The following is a 15,141-nucleotide window of genomic DNA, read 5'->3' as shown; positions in this document are numbered from 1 at the left end:
TTCTGTTATGGTTTAATCTCAGCCAGCGACTAAGTACCACGCAGCCACTCATCCACTTCCCTCCCCCCTGCCCAGTGGAATGGAGAGGAGAATCAGAAAAAGGTAAAACCTGTGGGTTGAGATAGAACAGTTTAATAATTGAAATAATAATAAAAAAATGATAATAACAACAATTGTAATGAAGAGGAGGGAGAGAGAGAGGACTAAAACCCAAGGGAAAAACCAAGTGATGCCCAACACAGTTGCTCACCACCCGCTGACCGATGCCCAGCCCCAAGCAGCGACTGGCAGCCCCCGCCAACTCCCCCCAGTTTCTACACCGAGCGTGACGTTCTATGGTATGGAGTAGCCCTTTGGCTAGCTTGGGTCAGCTGGCTGGCTCTGCTCCCTCCCAGCTTCTTGTGCACCTGCTTGCTGGCAGAGCATGGGAAACTCAATTAGTCCTTGATTTAGAGTAAGCACGACCTAGGAACAACTAAAACATCAGTGTGTGATCAACATTATTTATTCTCCTACTAAAAGCAAAACACAGCACTGTACTAGCTACTAAGAAGAAAATAAACTCTATCCCAGCTGAGACCTGTTTTAAAGGACACTGTTTTAAAAAAAAGTTTCTAATGACAAAGAATACAGATTGAACATGTGTAAAAGTGACATGATAATTCCTTTTTGAATTTGGATGACTTCCTGTGAATGGGGGATTTTGACTGAAAAGCATGCATGCTACCTACCACTGAGTCTCAGTCACTTTCTATCAGTCTTCCCTTAAAAATCTTCCCCTCAAAGAAATGCAAAAAATGAAGATATTTTGCAGTGAAATTTTGAAAAATAATGTAATTTTGTATCTCTACTGCTGTATTATTAAATTGCTGCCATGGATCTGTACAGGTTTTTACAAAGACAGCTTTATATAACTGAGGCCAGGAACATGGCAGGAACATAAAAAGGAACATGAAGCTGACTCACAATCAGATTTTAAAATATGTTTGTATTTATATACATAAAAATATAGATATACTATTTAAATTGTGCAGAAGAAAATGTTAATTAAGGGCTGAAATTTTTAGTATTCTGGCTTTTGAACAAGTGAAGAAAAAGTTTGCTTTTACGTAGAAAATATTTTCTTGTGGTTGCAGGTGCAAATTTTTATGTTGTGCAACCTGAAAAATTCAGTTTTGCCTATTGTCTGGTGCTGTCTTAGATTTGTTTCCATTGAAACAAGCAGCACTTATTGGAAGGATACAGTAAGAAGTGCCTGAGCTTACATACATTTCTAAGCTATGAGGTCCTTTATTCTGTAACTTGTGATTAAAGTGAACTCAGTGTGTGCCATTTCTATCTTCATTAATACAGAGATTTTTTACAGTGACACCATAACACCTGATCTCTATAAACCCATCAGTTATGGTAACATCCAGTTACAGAATCAAGCAAATGTAGGTATGTCTGGAAAAACTTCACTAGCTAGGTTAACTCAGATTCACTGGTTTAGAAGGTAACTTCTAAATAAATATACCCATAGAAAAAACAGGAACAAAAGGAACACCATGTACAGATGTTATAGCATTACACTCTAAGTAGATGACCAAACGTGTCTTTGTTCCATGACAGTTCAAAGTTGAACCAGACAATTATGCTGTGCAGGAGGTTCTAGAGGGGTACTGCAAGAATTTAGTTTGGAAAAATAAAGAGATAATAAGTAATACTTCATACCACAACACAAGGCAATTGTTAGAAGGTGTAGAACCTGTGTTCTATCATGTACATTCATGATGTTAGGTATTATAAAGAATCTATAAGACAATACTACATGAACATAGTTCTGCAGAGATCTTTTAAAATATTCATTGGGTTATTCATAATAAACAGATAAAATTCCCTGTCCGAAGACCTTATACCCATCAGTTTTAATTATGCTGACTTGTTAGAATTCATCTGTAAGAAAAGGCAAGGCCATTTGCAAGTGTTAGGTTTCATTAGCATTGTGCATGGCGAACGGCTTCAGTAAGTGTATAGCTTTTAAAGACTAAAGTACCCAGAAGAATGTTGGGGTCCTGATCTCCACAACTTTTCCATGCCATGCTCACACTGCAAGAATAGACTACCAGATGGCATCTTTCCTGTCTTTCCAGTAAGTGGGAGGAAACAAGCACCGTGCCTCCCCCACTTACTACCATTGGCTTTGGGGTGCTGTCATTCAGCAGGAAGAGGAAATGGAAAAACTCAGAACTTTGTGTTGAGTGTTCACGATGACCTATGCAACTGATGACTGATTTCCTACCAGAAACAAATAGAAGGCCACCTCAGGTTAAGAGCCAGTAATGGAAAAGTGCTGGTCTTACAACCATTTCCTTCAGCACAAGATGATGAGTTATTATTACAGACAAGCAGTCTCCATCTGTCATATGGATTCTGATGAAACAAACAGGCCTGGAAAGTCAAATGACCATTTTTCTTTGAAGTTCTAAACAAATCAGCGTTCCGAATATTTAAGAACTTGCAAAACTTCAAAAAGAAGAGAGCTGCTACCCAAGACAGTCATCATTAAACTACATTAATCTTTCATTAAAGGCTAAAAGAAAAAAAAATGCCCATTTTCTTTTTTTTGCATTAAAATAGGCTCTGACAGTAGCAGTTCACTTCAGCACTGTTTTCTGATTGACTGGGTACCAAGCAAAAAATGAATTCCAAATCAAATATAGAATAAATGCAGTTTATTATATTACAATATAATAAAGGAAAATAGCATGCAATATGATAAGAGGAAACGGTACTAGTTATTATGCATGATATGATAAAAGAGCAATAGGTGCGAAGCATCAAATCATTGCTGCAAAGCTTTAGTGAGACTAAGGAAAGGAGACACCACCAATTCCCACCCCAACATCACCCAGGCCCATCCTTTGGCTGGGAGCCCCGTGGGAGCCAGCACCAGGAGTCTCTTGGGAACTGGGAAATTCCTATGCGGTGTGCTCGCCTGTAGGTGAGGCTTCTGGTCCAGTCCCGCAGCTTTCCTGCCTTTACGCTCAATGAAAACCAGAAACAGGTTACACACCTGGTGTATACAAACTTGTATGCTTATGCCAAGTGCAGGTGTGCACTGTCTGATGATCTGTGAGGGTCACACATGCCAGGGACATTGCCCAGATGCTCGAGCGCGGTGGAGTTCCCACCATGACACAGCTGCACGCAGTATTATTGTCGGGATGGTCCTGCTCATGTCTTGCTTGTTCAGGGGCTCAGGACAAACAGTACCTGCTCATTAAAGTTGTCCTTGATCTCCCTGAGCTCCCTGTCCAAGTTAAATGATTCCTAATTAAAGACAAACGCTTTTTCATAAGCAGTAATCAATTTAATAAATTTTCACCACAAGCATCTATCTAGACCTTACATAATATACTTCCAGGTTTGAAATCTAACAGGATTTCACACATACTTGATTGGCAAATCCTAATAAAAAGCATATTGCGTCTGTATTACAAGCCTCTTTTTGTAGGAAAAACATGAAATGTCCCTTCCCGTCAAGATGGATTTAAATAAATGGATGTGGTTTTCTTCAGCTTGGCTCCATTTGTACATTTAATATCTTTTCTTGATTCCAATGTCAAGAATTAGTAAGCATTTACAGCTTTTAGTACACACGTAGTGAGAAGTCCCAACTGATACTTTCATTTTTGAAGGGATTATTTCTGCCAAAGCTGCTATTTTCTAACATAGATGACAATTCGTAGTTTTGAGGGTGCAAGGTAATACTGTTACTATAGTAATGCGTGGCTACAGAGTTAGAGTGACATTGTAAATAACAACAGAAAAATGCAGATGGATTGGTCCCAGTGCTTTACAGTCATGACAGGCAGTGCTTTGTGTTAGTGTCCTTGGCATGAAATAGTATTTTCCTGCTATACTTCGTGGTACATGAAAACGTACTTCTCAAATGATGTCTTCACTGAATTAGAAGAGCATGATGTATACTGGTACTTTGGGTAGTTAAAGATGCTTCTTACAGTTTTGAAATATTCCATCGGCATCACTATTCTTAGGTTTTAAACTAGAAGACCACTACTAATACTATTCATACTATTTAATTTTAAGAAGGTTAAAAAACCCACACTGTTTTCAAGGGAATCATGTAACTTCAGTTGTTTTTGCCACAAGTATACCAACCATGTATTTGTGCATTTTCAATAAAGCAAGAGTCAGTAAAGCGTAAGACCTGTTCTTTTGGCTTCCAAAAGCAGCTTTTCATGGAATATTCAGTGCCTACCACATAAATAGGAAAAATCAGAAGCGATTAACTGGCTGCATACACAAAATCCTTATGTTCATCAAACATTTCTGTCCCAGTAACCATCACCAAGGAAAGTAGCGTTTTAATCCTTCAGCTTGATTTCCTTTTGGTCAGGAACTACATCTTTCACAGGAAGGTAAAGAACATGGAGCAGAAATTGTTTAAACTACGCTTCTAAATTACTTACACTAGAAATACAGAACAAAACCAAACCTATTCCATAGGCTAGATGAGCTATGCACACATATACTATCAGCGTGTACTGCATGTGTCCCATTTTAACAAAACCATTTGCTTGGAATCAAATTCCAACAAGTATTTATCCTGCAACAGAGAAGTTTTGTATAAGTATGTGACAATGAATTTAACGCACTCACTTGAAACATCCAATTAAGTTCAGGAAAAGATTGTTGAACCCCTTCACTTCTACTACTAAATGATTTTGATTTTACAAGAGAAGTTCAGAATTTTTTCGTGTTATATTCCTGAAACACTCCTTTTCTAGGTTACACTTCATGGTGGGAAAAATAGAGAAAAGAGCAAATACTTGAAGTAGAATTTTAATCATTAAACTATAACACAAATGTTCATGTAGAATGAGTGTTCTCCCTAAAAATGAAAAGCAGAGTATTGGGAAGCAACAGTATCTGGAGGTTTCTGTCCTTAACCTGCCAGTGGCTTCTTCAGCCATTCATTTTTAGCTTTCCTTAGTGAATGGTAACCTTCGAGAAACAGAATGAAATGTTTTCTGTCTGGTGGCCAGGGTATCATGAAAGTGTACATTGATTATAGATGCATGATAATGTATTTCCTGCAAATGTAGAAGGCTGATACAGTCTTAAGTAAGTTTAAAAAAAGTCAGGGGAAGGAGAAGGTGGAGTTGAGCCACAAAAGTGGTATTAGCAGTGTTTGTAATCCATTTTGCCATGGAAACTGCAGCTCTGTGGAATCCCAGTCTGCTCTGAGCGCAGGTTGCTAAGAAAAGAAAAGTAGACAGCTGTTAGAAGGCTATCAGAGCAATTCATAATGGTAGTGATAGGAGGGTGATTAGCTCCCACATCCTCTTTCCTCATTATCATTAAATCATGGCTTACTGTTAACATGTTGTTCTTTCACAGTGACTACTGTAATTTTCTTGCTCAAAAATTAGTTTAAAATGTGTAAAAAAGATCGCTGATACTGTGCACCTTTTAAATAACATCCCTTACTTCAATACCTTGTGCCACTTTGTTTACTTACTGAAACATGTCCTTGAAGATTAAGTATATACACTTAGCATGTGGCAGCTGCCAAATCATGGGAAGTGTTTCCCACTAAAATTGTCACTGCATTAATGACAGACAGTAAGTACCCTGGGAAATGTGCAGAGAAGAACTGAGGCAGAGCTCAGGGCCCCACAAACCTGTTCACGTAACAATAAACCCCTGGACGTGCTTCCTTAACTTGCCTTAGGGGTACCAACTGTCGAAACTGCACTGTTGATGGCAACAACTCCTGAGTCTTCAACAGCACAACACTTAGTTTATATATAAGCTCAGGAAAAGCCCCAAAACAAGTTACTCTTCGTCTGATGGGTTTTTCCTCAAGTTTGGTAGAAGTTTCTAGGACATTCCTCTGGGCCCAAGCTCTCTGGAAGATGCAGCTGCAGCTACTCTTAGTTTAAAAAGCAGGGGTTAGGTGGGTTCCTCCTCATTAATTCCAACTGCTTAAACTTCCTTACCACAGAAAGGGTAGAGCCAGATAGGGCAGGAATCTGGTCTGGGCTAGGGGTTGCTCTTACCACTGTGTCAGAGGTGTCATTACACAGAAATGCATTTGAACTTCTGAAAGTTATAGAGCTTGGTTCCAATACAGATTCTTAAAAATAAGGTTATGTTTTTTCTTCTTCTGAATAGGAAACCATGTAATTATCCATTCTACAAGGAACACTACAGTACACCACACCAAAGCAAAGTGACTAGCTAAAATTAACTGACCTCACTGAGTAAGTCATAGGGAGCCGCCTTTTCATGACTTGCTGTCCCTGTCCTACAAAGTGATAAGTAAGCAAGCATGCAAAAACTGCATTACCCACGATGTCATCCAGTCTGGGCCCATAACAAAATAATCCTCCAGTTCCACAAGTGTACAGAAATATGCAGTATTAGACAAGTATGAGAGGAAGATAGAGACTATAGATTAGGTAAGATTATACAAAAATAGTTTCAGCGAAGGCTTCACATGCAAGAGGGGAAAAACTAAAGTCAGGATCTTGCTTGAAAAACATATAAGAGCAAGTAACTGAAGTACAGTCATTTGATGAAGGAAAGACTGCTGAAAAGAAATGCTCAAAGATCAAGAATGTCTACAAACAAAAGGTACATGCAGTTTTGCAACAAATGATGGTATACAGAGCAAGCCAGAAGGAAGCAACTCACTTTTGTGATATTGCTTAATTCTTTAGCAACAGTAGCGCGGTTCTCAAACTGAGCACTGATTTCTCAGGAAGGCGCAGAAATTCTGCTGGGGTGAAGTGTTTCACTGCTGGAGGAGAACTGGGATTGGCAAGGGAGACCGGTCAGTTGGGTAGAGCAGGGACTTCAGTGGAAATGGAACTAACTAATGCTGTGTGGTGCAGCTCCACAAGTGTGGAATGGCCTAAGTTTTTCTATACAACTAATGCATACCTTTTCCCCTTGCCAGCCCCTGAAACAGTTTTCTTCTCTCATCTAGTCTGTAGAACTATTGCATGGGTTGTACTCGGACTGAATTGAGGACCAGAAACATGAAGTACATCCTGGCAAATTCAGGAGGAAGGAAGGGAAAAGATGTTACTGTTGCTTTAATATAATGAGGAAGGGGAGCTGTTTTCTATACGATAGTGTATGTTTGCAACATAGGTTTGCTTTCAGGTCTCAGTATGCCATTGTGACAAAAGCGAAGTTCAGAGAGGGTGGCTTGTTTGGTGCATGAGCATTTTACGAAAGATGTATACAAACAAGTGAACACTTGGCTGAGAAATGAACACTTAGTAGAGATACAAACAAGACTAGAAAAAAAGAAGGATCATTGACATGCCAATTTTACAGGAATGGAGTTAAACTGAGATGGAAGGTTTAACCTGAACATCAAGGAAATCTCCCTTACAAATATGCAGATATAAGAATAGTCTTCCAATGACAATATGAAAACCATAGATGCTTCTGATTTTGCAGTGTAGAGTATCCAAAGACTATGAAAATGATTCTGCATGTAAAGGGGATAAACTAAAATTTTTTAGTTTGTTGGGTGGTTGGTTTTTGTTTTTTTTTTTAATCTTTCAACATTACTCATTCAGCTTCAAGTGAGCTCTTTACTGAACACTCTCTATATGTTCCTCCAGTTATATATAAAGAACAGGTGATTAGCATAATAGTTTTGAAAAAAATAACTTATTATCTTTCATATTCAATTCTAATACTTCCTTTTATATTTCAGGGTGCAAGTTGAATTCTATATGAATGAAAATACATTTAAAGAGAGACTAAAGCTCTTCTTCATCAAAAACCAAAGATCAAGTAAGCAGTTGGATTAATTTCTGTTAAGCATAATTGTGATACTTTGAGTAGAATCCAATTCCATTGAAGGCAACAGAAAAGTTATCATTCATTCTCTTCTGAGCTAAAATTTTACCCTGTAGAGGAGTCAGTTTTACATAATATCCAAAACAAATTCAGAAAGTGTTAGTTAAACTTAAAACCAACATGCTTTACTGCATAGGTTCAAATACTTAGTGACTTGATTTTATTCCTGTATCATGATCAAGTTGACCATTTTGCATGGATCTGACATTGCAGTGCTCACTGACAACTCATGATTGTATGTCTAGGAAAGCAAAGAGCCTCTAAGATGCTGGAGGAAAAAAATCTGCAGAAGTACGTAGCTTTTTGAAGTGTTCAATTTTATTAAGTATTCCTAAATAAATTTCAAACTTACTGTGTACTATGAAAATCAATTTGGAAAGGAAGCTAATGGGGACAACATACCTCGTTCTTCTGAATGTGGTACCTCAGAAAGGTGGTCCTCTTTAGTCTGATTTAACGATATCTTCATTGACATAAGCATTTCACAGGCCATAATATGAATTAAGATATCTTTTTATATACCTCCATGCAGCTGGTCAAAGGGAATAGAAGCATGGTATATTATGAAATCTTGATTATACCAGTTGAGGTCATAGCTGAGAAGAGCAGTAACTGCCCTCAATTTTCCTCTGTGTAGCAGGATTGAATTTACCTCCGTTTGCCTACATCTGTAAGGAACTAAAACTGCAATAGTTTTATACATAAAGCTTTTAGAATAGAAAGAATACATATTGGCCTTTGTAGTACAATTAAGATAGCCCCATAGCTTTGTGTCTGGGAAAAGGACAGAAAAGAAGAAAGGAAGGACTTTACTTTTTTGGTGTCTCAATCTAAAAAAACCCAGACAAAACAAAATTTGGGAGACTGGATCAAGTTTTTTAAAATAATACAGAGCATCAGACCTTCTATCAGTAACAGAGCATCAGACCTTCTATCAGTAAGAGATAGCTTTTTATTGGTTAAGCTTCTCTAACTTTCCAAGTTTATGAAGCAAAATTCTCCTGCGGAAAAAAAAAAAAAGGCACTGTGCTGTGAATAACTGGTATTTTCAGTTTGGGCTTTGGATTTATTTGCCTGTTTTGAGCTGGAAAATTGGGTTTAACAAAGCTGCTGGAGGTTAATCCATGGGGAAAGCTTTATTTGTTACACCTACATAGACACACAGGGGAAAATTAATCTCAATTCAGCTGCCTAAATACCTTAGAAAGCAGAGGACTGCCTCTGCTAGTAGATGATGTGGATAGCCTTTAGACTATATTCTCTTCTAAACTTCAGATGAGACATAGGTTTTTTTACATTTTTTATACATTTAACTAGATTTGGTTGGTAAAATTGTTTTCTAATGATACTTTTTATTTGAAAGAAGTTTCTTACTCTGTATTAGCACGCTTTAGAGCTCTGTTATTGCATTTTGGCCAATATGGAAAGAATGTGTACAAAACCTCCGTATGCATAGAACAAAGAAAGGAGAAGTGTGAAGTACAATTTCATACTCCATTTTATGTTTACAAGTCTGTGTTGCCAAAAATGAGTTTTTGCATCTAGATTGAGGAGTCTCTCTCCATAGAGGTACTAAAAACTGTCTAAACACAGTCCTGGGCAACAAGCTCGAGGTGGCCCTATGTGAGCAGGGGGTGTTGGACAAAATGACCTCCAGAGGTCCCTTCCAACTCAACCATTTTGTGATTCATTAGAAATAAATGAATTTAACTGAATTTATATTTTAAATGTAATTAATTGCACTGTAATTTCTCAAATGGTTTTAGTTCTCTTCTACTTTTCTCCCTGTGACTTTACATGTCTAAGTATTTTGTATCTTTATAGACTTTGACTTATGACATTGTTGATATAGTGTGTAATGGAGTAAGAGATAAAACAGAAAAAGCATCCTACACTAGAAAATAGCATTACTCCTGGCTGGAAAGGCAGTCAGAAGCTGTAAGCAATAAATAGTTTTTTTTAGTTTCTGATCTAGTCCACAAAACAAGAATTTGACATGGTTTTGTTTACTTACTAAGAACTTCTATAAAGTTATGACCTGACTCATTCTAAATCGCTTTTCACTGATAAGATGGGAAGGTTCCAAACAGTACCTTCTGGCTTACATGAAAGAATGTTTTTCCCTACTTTAAGATCTTAACAAAGTTAGAAAAACCCACATATATACAGTTACCTATTTTGATGGCAGAACGGCAGACTCTGTGCATCTAAAAATAGATACATTTATGATCATCGGCACAAAAATTAAACCAGAAGTTCATTAATTAGTATGAATTTATAGCCTTTCCTTTGCCAAGTGCATACCCTTCTGGCTAAGCACATTAACGGAATTGTCATAAGTTACTATACTGGGACATCTCTATTAGGTTATGATTGGGTAAGTGTGATATATGGGTCCAAAGGAGATGAATCATGTGGAATTTTATTTGAAAAAAGCAAGAGAGTGTAAAACAACTGTTAATTCATCTTGTTGGAGATGGGTTCATGCTACAGACAAGTAGCACAGGAATTTTCCTTCTTGGCTTGCTTGATGATTGCTGGAAAAATCCAGATTCTGATGAATTCTCCTATGCAGTGATGCCATACAGTACAAGGTAGATTTTTTAGAAGAATGCTGTTTTTGATTAACAAATAAAAACACAGTAATGAGTTCGTGCTGCACAGCTAGTAGAGACACTGTCATTATGGGCACCTTCATTCCTGACAGGTCCTCAGGAGAGGACTCCAGGGAAAATTTAAGAGATGAGATGTTTTATCTATTGTTGAATTATGCAGCCGGTTCATGGAAAGTAAGTTGGAGAATGAGGGTGCTTACTGTACTTACAGCACCATATGGCATGGGCATGGCATTTCCCACTAGAATCCCACAGGTTACCCAAGCACTGCTACTGGTTTTCATGATAGAAGAAGCTTAACCAACAACTGGAACTTAAACAAGACAATTTTCAGGAGAATCAAAGAGGAAATACAGCAGAATTATTACTGTGCTGAGTGAAAAAATAAAAAAAAGATCCTCAAATCAGAGTGTTCAGAATTGGTAAGTGCAGTCAAACACTCCTTCTGCTTATGCAGATCTTGGTTCATGTCCAAATACTTGCATTCAGAATCCTCTAAAATAATCTGTGTTCTTGTCCAAATACTCACAACCAGAATCCTCTAAAATACCATCTCCAAAATCCTGCTGTTCAGATAGTAGCCTGCCACTCATTCTTGTCCTCCATTGAAATTAGAGGATTCTGTTGCCCAGAGGTAAGAGGGAGTTGATAAAGATACTGCCCTTTAGATCCTTTTTGGTGTCTGTGAGAGCGCTGAAAACCTTCCTTCACATACAAAAGATGTAATTGCTATCATTGAGAAAGTAATTGTCAGTAGTATCAGCGTATTTTCAGATAACTAAATCAAACTACCCGTGTTCACCAAACAGTTTTTGCTAACCACTAAGACTTCAGAAGTGAATTTAACACATCAGAGTGTAATATCATGTGATTTTTTCAACCAACAGTCAACTCTAGAATTTATATGAAATTTCTACCAAATACTATTCTGATGCAAATCACGTGCAGACTGGTAGCATGAAATATCAAGCATTTAATTCATTATTCTAATTTTGGAAGTATTTCTGTAAACTGATAAAGCAAGCCTCCATGCATGTCTAATATCATCCTAGCTTCCACTCAGTCTTCTGCAGATGTCTAATCGAGTTCAACCAATGCATGAAAAGCTTTTTACAAAGGTGTCAGCCAGCCCTCTGCCAAAGAAAGAAAGGGGGGGGGGGGGGGGGGGAGGGGGGGAGGGGGGAGATGACATATTGGTATGACTTACTTGTACTTGCCAAGATCACACACTGTATTATCACAGCATAAAGTAGGTCTCAAAGGGAAAAAATAAGCGACGTTTCAGTTTGGAGGAGAGGGAATGAAAGAACCACCACCAGGATATAAATCATAAACAGTATATTTTGATCTAACTTCCCAAGCAAGCTGCTACTGAGATGGTTTTTCCTAAAAAACAAAAATATGTTACAGACTTACGGGAAAGGAATAATGGAAGATGATCATAAAATCTTCTGCTGCCATCTCCTTCACTGTTGCTTTGATTTAGATCAGCTCTGTAAATGAGAGGATTAATCTCTGAAAATGCTTCTGAGGGAAGCATTAAGAATTTGTAATAAAAGTGAAAGTCAGTCAGCAACTGTGTATTACTGTACTTAAAAATTCCTGCAAAAAAGAGCAAATACTTGTCCAAACTGAGAAGGAAGCATTAATGTCTGACGTGGTTACATGTGTTTCACAGAACAGATTTTGAACTGTTATTATCAATTTCTTCTTTAAAGAAGACAAAGGATGTGACACTGTGGTTACATGGACACAGTGAAATTACGGTCTAATTAAACAATACATAAGTGGGTAACAGTGTATGATTGTTGTATCTGAATACAAGTTTCAGACACCAGTGTCAAAACAGAGATACTCTGTGCAAATGACCCTGCTACTTGAACAATCTGGCTGCAAATGGAAAAAAAGAAGTTAAGTAGACCGTGTTGATCCACTGACAGCATGTAAAGTGGAAGACGAAAATAACCAGCAAAAAGAAATATGAAATGCTTTCTTTGTAACAGAGTAATAAACAAAAACTTATTTTAAATACTTGCTCTAGTGATTGACCCCTCCTTCCCATATTTGAAATCCTGTATCCCCGTGATAGTGGAATAAATGTGTTTCTTCCAACTCATAGGTGACACCCCCAACTATGAGGTTACAGAAGACTTCTACGAGAGACAGTTACTTGGTAGTCCTACATTAATTACTAAAGCATTGGTGGGGATGACTAATCCCACTCCCTCTGACAGCACATCCTATGTCTAAAGGCTGAGGCATGCAGAACTAGGAGAGGTGACCTTCTGGAACAGGATAGACTTGAAGCCTGTTCTTCCATGCTTCCATTGTAGTAACTGACCCAATCACACACGGTACCAGACCTATCCTATTGCCTTACTTTATATATAACCCAGTCCCTGACACGCCCTTTATATCTACACTAACAGGAACCCTAATATGAAAATGTCTGGTGTGAAAACCCTGCCCGATATTCTGTCAGGAACAGCCATTCCTGTGGGGATACCCGGAGTCTGAAGCGCGTTTAGGCATAGCCTGGAATAGACTGATGGAACTTCAATATGTGAATAATTAAGTAGTTCTAGATTTGTCGGGACTAAAATTTGAGACTTAAGAATTTAAGGCAGCAGGCAGGATCATGGGTCCCTTTTATGGATGTAGTTGAAAAGCACCATTTTCTTTGGGCATTTAAACCAACACATAATTAGAAACCAGGTCATTATCAATGCAGAAAAGAAGTGTTTCACTCCAGGATTAACATTTACAGAGCTAAAAAACAGAAGAAAGAAACAGCAGACTTTTATACTTATCTAAGAAAGTTAGACAGCATAAAATTGGTGAGGAAAAGAAATCCTGGTGGGCTTTTTTATTAGGGGTGAGGTGTTTTTTCATTTATTGTTTTTTTTAACATTATCTGCTTTTCCTGTTGTAATAGTCTAGTTGTTATGGCAACCATTCATACTCTAGCAGACTTGCACAAAAGGGTTAGTACAGACAAAGAACTCATGTTTTCTTTAGCAACAGTTCTAAAAAGCTGCCAAAAAAAAATGATCATAGCATTGTCCAAGAAAAGGTGTCTTCCTAGCATGACAACACACTTACCTACCTTCTATAGCCTCTCACCCCGTTTACTACTTCAACACCTTCACTCATGTTGCGGAATAAATAGTCTCTGGCTAATTACTCTTGACAGGGCAGCAGGATCCGCTAGGTTAATGTTCACAAACCTAACTGCCAGTAACAGCTGTGGGGCTTCTCATGGTTGGGACCACAGGATTTTAATCCCTAGTTTACAGATGACAAGGTGCTGTAAAAGTCCATCCAGATCTGGTGTCATAACTGCAACTTCACAGTTAAAAGTAGCAAGCAGTGTTGTGTAATGAGCTTTAAGATTTCTTTCAGCAATTGCATGGTAGAATATTTAAAAATCTGTTTTCTATTTTTCTGTGTTTTCTTTAGGTTGCATTTTAATGGGAGGGGAACTAGTAGATAAAAAAGGAGATTTATCAGTTTTATCTGTAAGGTGTTCATTTTGAACTTGGGACTGAGTAAAGTGAAAAAGTATGTAATATTACCATAAGATAATTGTGATTCTTTCCTTCAAAGGGAATGTATGCATACAGCTTTGGGTATATACAATAAAGCTGTAGTTCTGAAGCCATAGAAGTAATTACATTGAGTTCAGCAGACCTGCTAACATATTTGCAGGAAACAATAAAATATATTATCTTTACTATGACTAGGCGCAAATGAAGTCACACCTTTGTAAGGCTTGGTCAGTAGAATTCTCCTTTGGACAGAAGGGTTCATCATGCAGAACTGGACTCTCAGTTCACAAGACTGGAAAAAATTGATGCCTAAAGTGACCTCCCCCCACTTAACTTTAGTCAATTGACAGTTTGAACTTAATTGGTGAACAAAAACTTAACCCCAAGAGTTAGATACAAGTATTTACATAGGCAAAATTTTAAGACTAGTGAATTTTATAAGACTGAAAATCTAAACTCTAATCCTCTAATGACTGCAAAATCTGATTAAAATACAGTGAAGCTCCACTGTAGTAGATGACGGCTCCAGTAAGCACTGAAATAAATTGCCCGTGTGATAGAAGCAAGTGTCCATGCGGATCCCTTTGAAGGAATCCTGTCTTTGGACCTATGTTTGTGGGAAATACTGTAATATTTTGGGATAGTATTTGTGATGTATCTTTTCAGCGAGAACAGTTCAATATTCATATGGTCTGTAGAACAAGTTGTTGATTCAGTTCAGTTGTGCATTCAGCGTGACTTTCAAATGCCCGGATTCATGGACATGTGTAATTATGCAACTTCAACATGAAATAGCTACGGTTTAATATGTGTAAGTTGGGGTAGCATTAATATGTTCTGTATGAGAAGCTACTCCATGAAGACTTTAAAATATTAATATTTAAAAAATTGCCATTGTATATCCTCTGCCTATGGTTGAAAGTATGCCTTCTTCATGTTGCTGTATCTTGCATCTCGAGTACCGTATGTAGTTCTGGTTCCCCTTTCAAGAAAGTGGACTTGTAAAACTATGGAAGACCCAAAGAATGGCCTCAGGAAAGATGAGTGGCATAGACTAGGTTCAAACAAATCACTGAGTAGTTCTTTGT

The 15,141-nt window shown here is 37.7% G+C and overlaps 1 protein-coding gene across 1 annotated transcript in view; it reads left to right on the top strand.

Annotated features, from left to right (window-relative positions):
* KCNT2 (potassium sodium-activated channel subfamily T member 2) overlaps nt 1-15,141 on the top strand; it is a 149,447-nt gene that overhangs the window by 27,520 nt on the left and 106,786 nt on the right. The window contains 1 exon segment of the mRNA XM_040611123.1: nt 7,745-7,824. Coding sequence (XP_040467057.1) covers nt 7,745-7,824 — 80 coding nt within the window.

The sequence above is a fragment of the Falco naumanni genome, chromosome 11 (assembly GCF_017639655.2).
Source record: "Falco naumanni isolate bFalNau1 chromosome 11, bFalNau1.pat, whole genome shotgun sequence".
NCBI lineage: Eukaryota > Metazoa > Chordata > Aves > Falconiformes > Falconidae > Falco > Falco naumanni.
The sequence above is the reverse complement of the archived record's forward strand: the minus strand, read 5'-3'. Positions and strand labels throughout refer to the sequence as shown.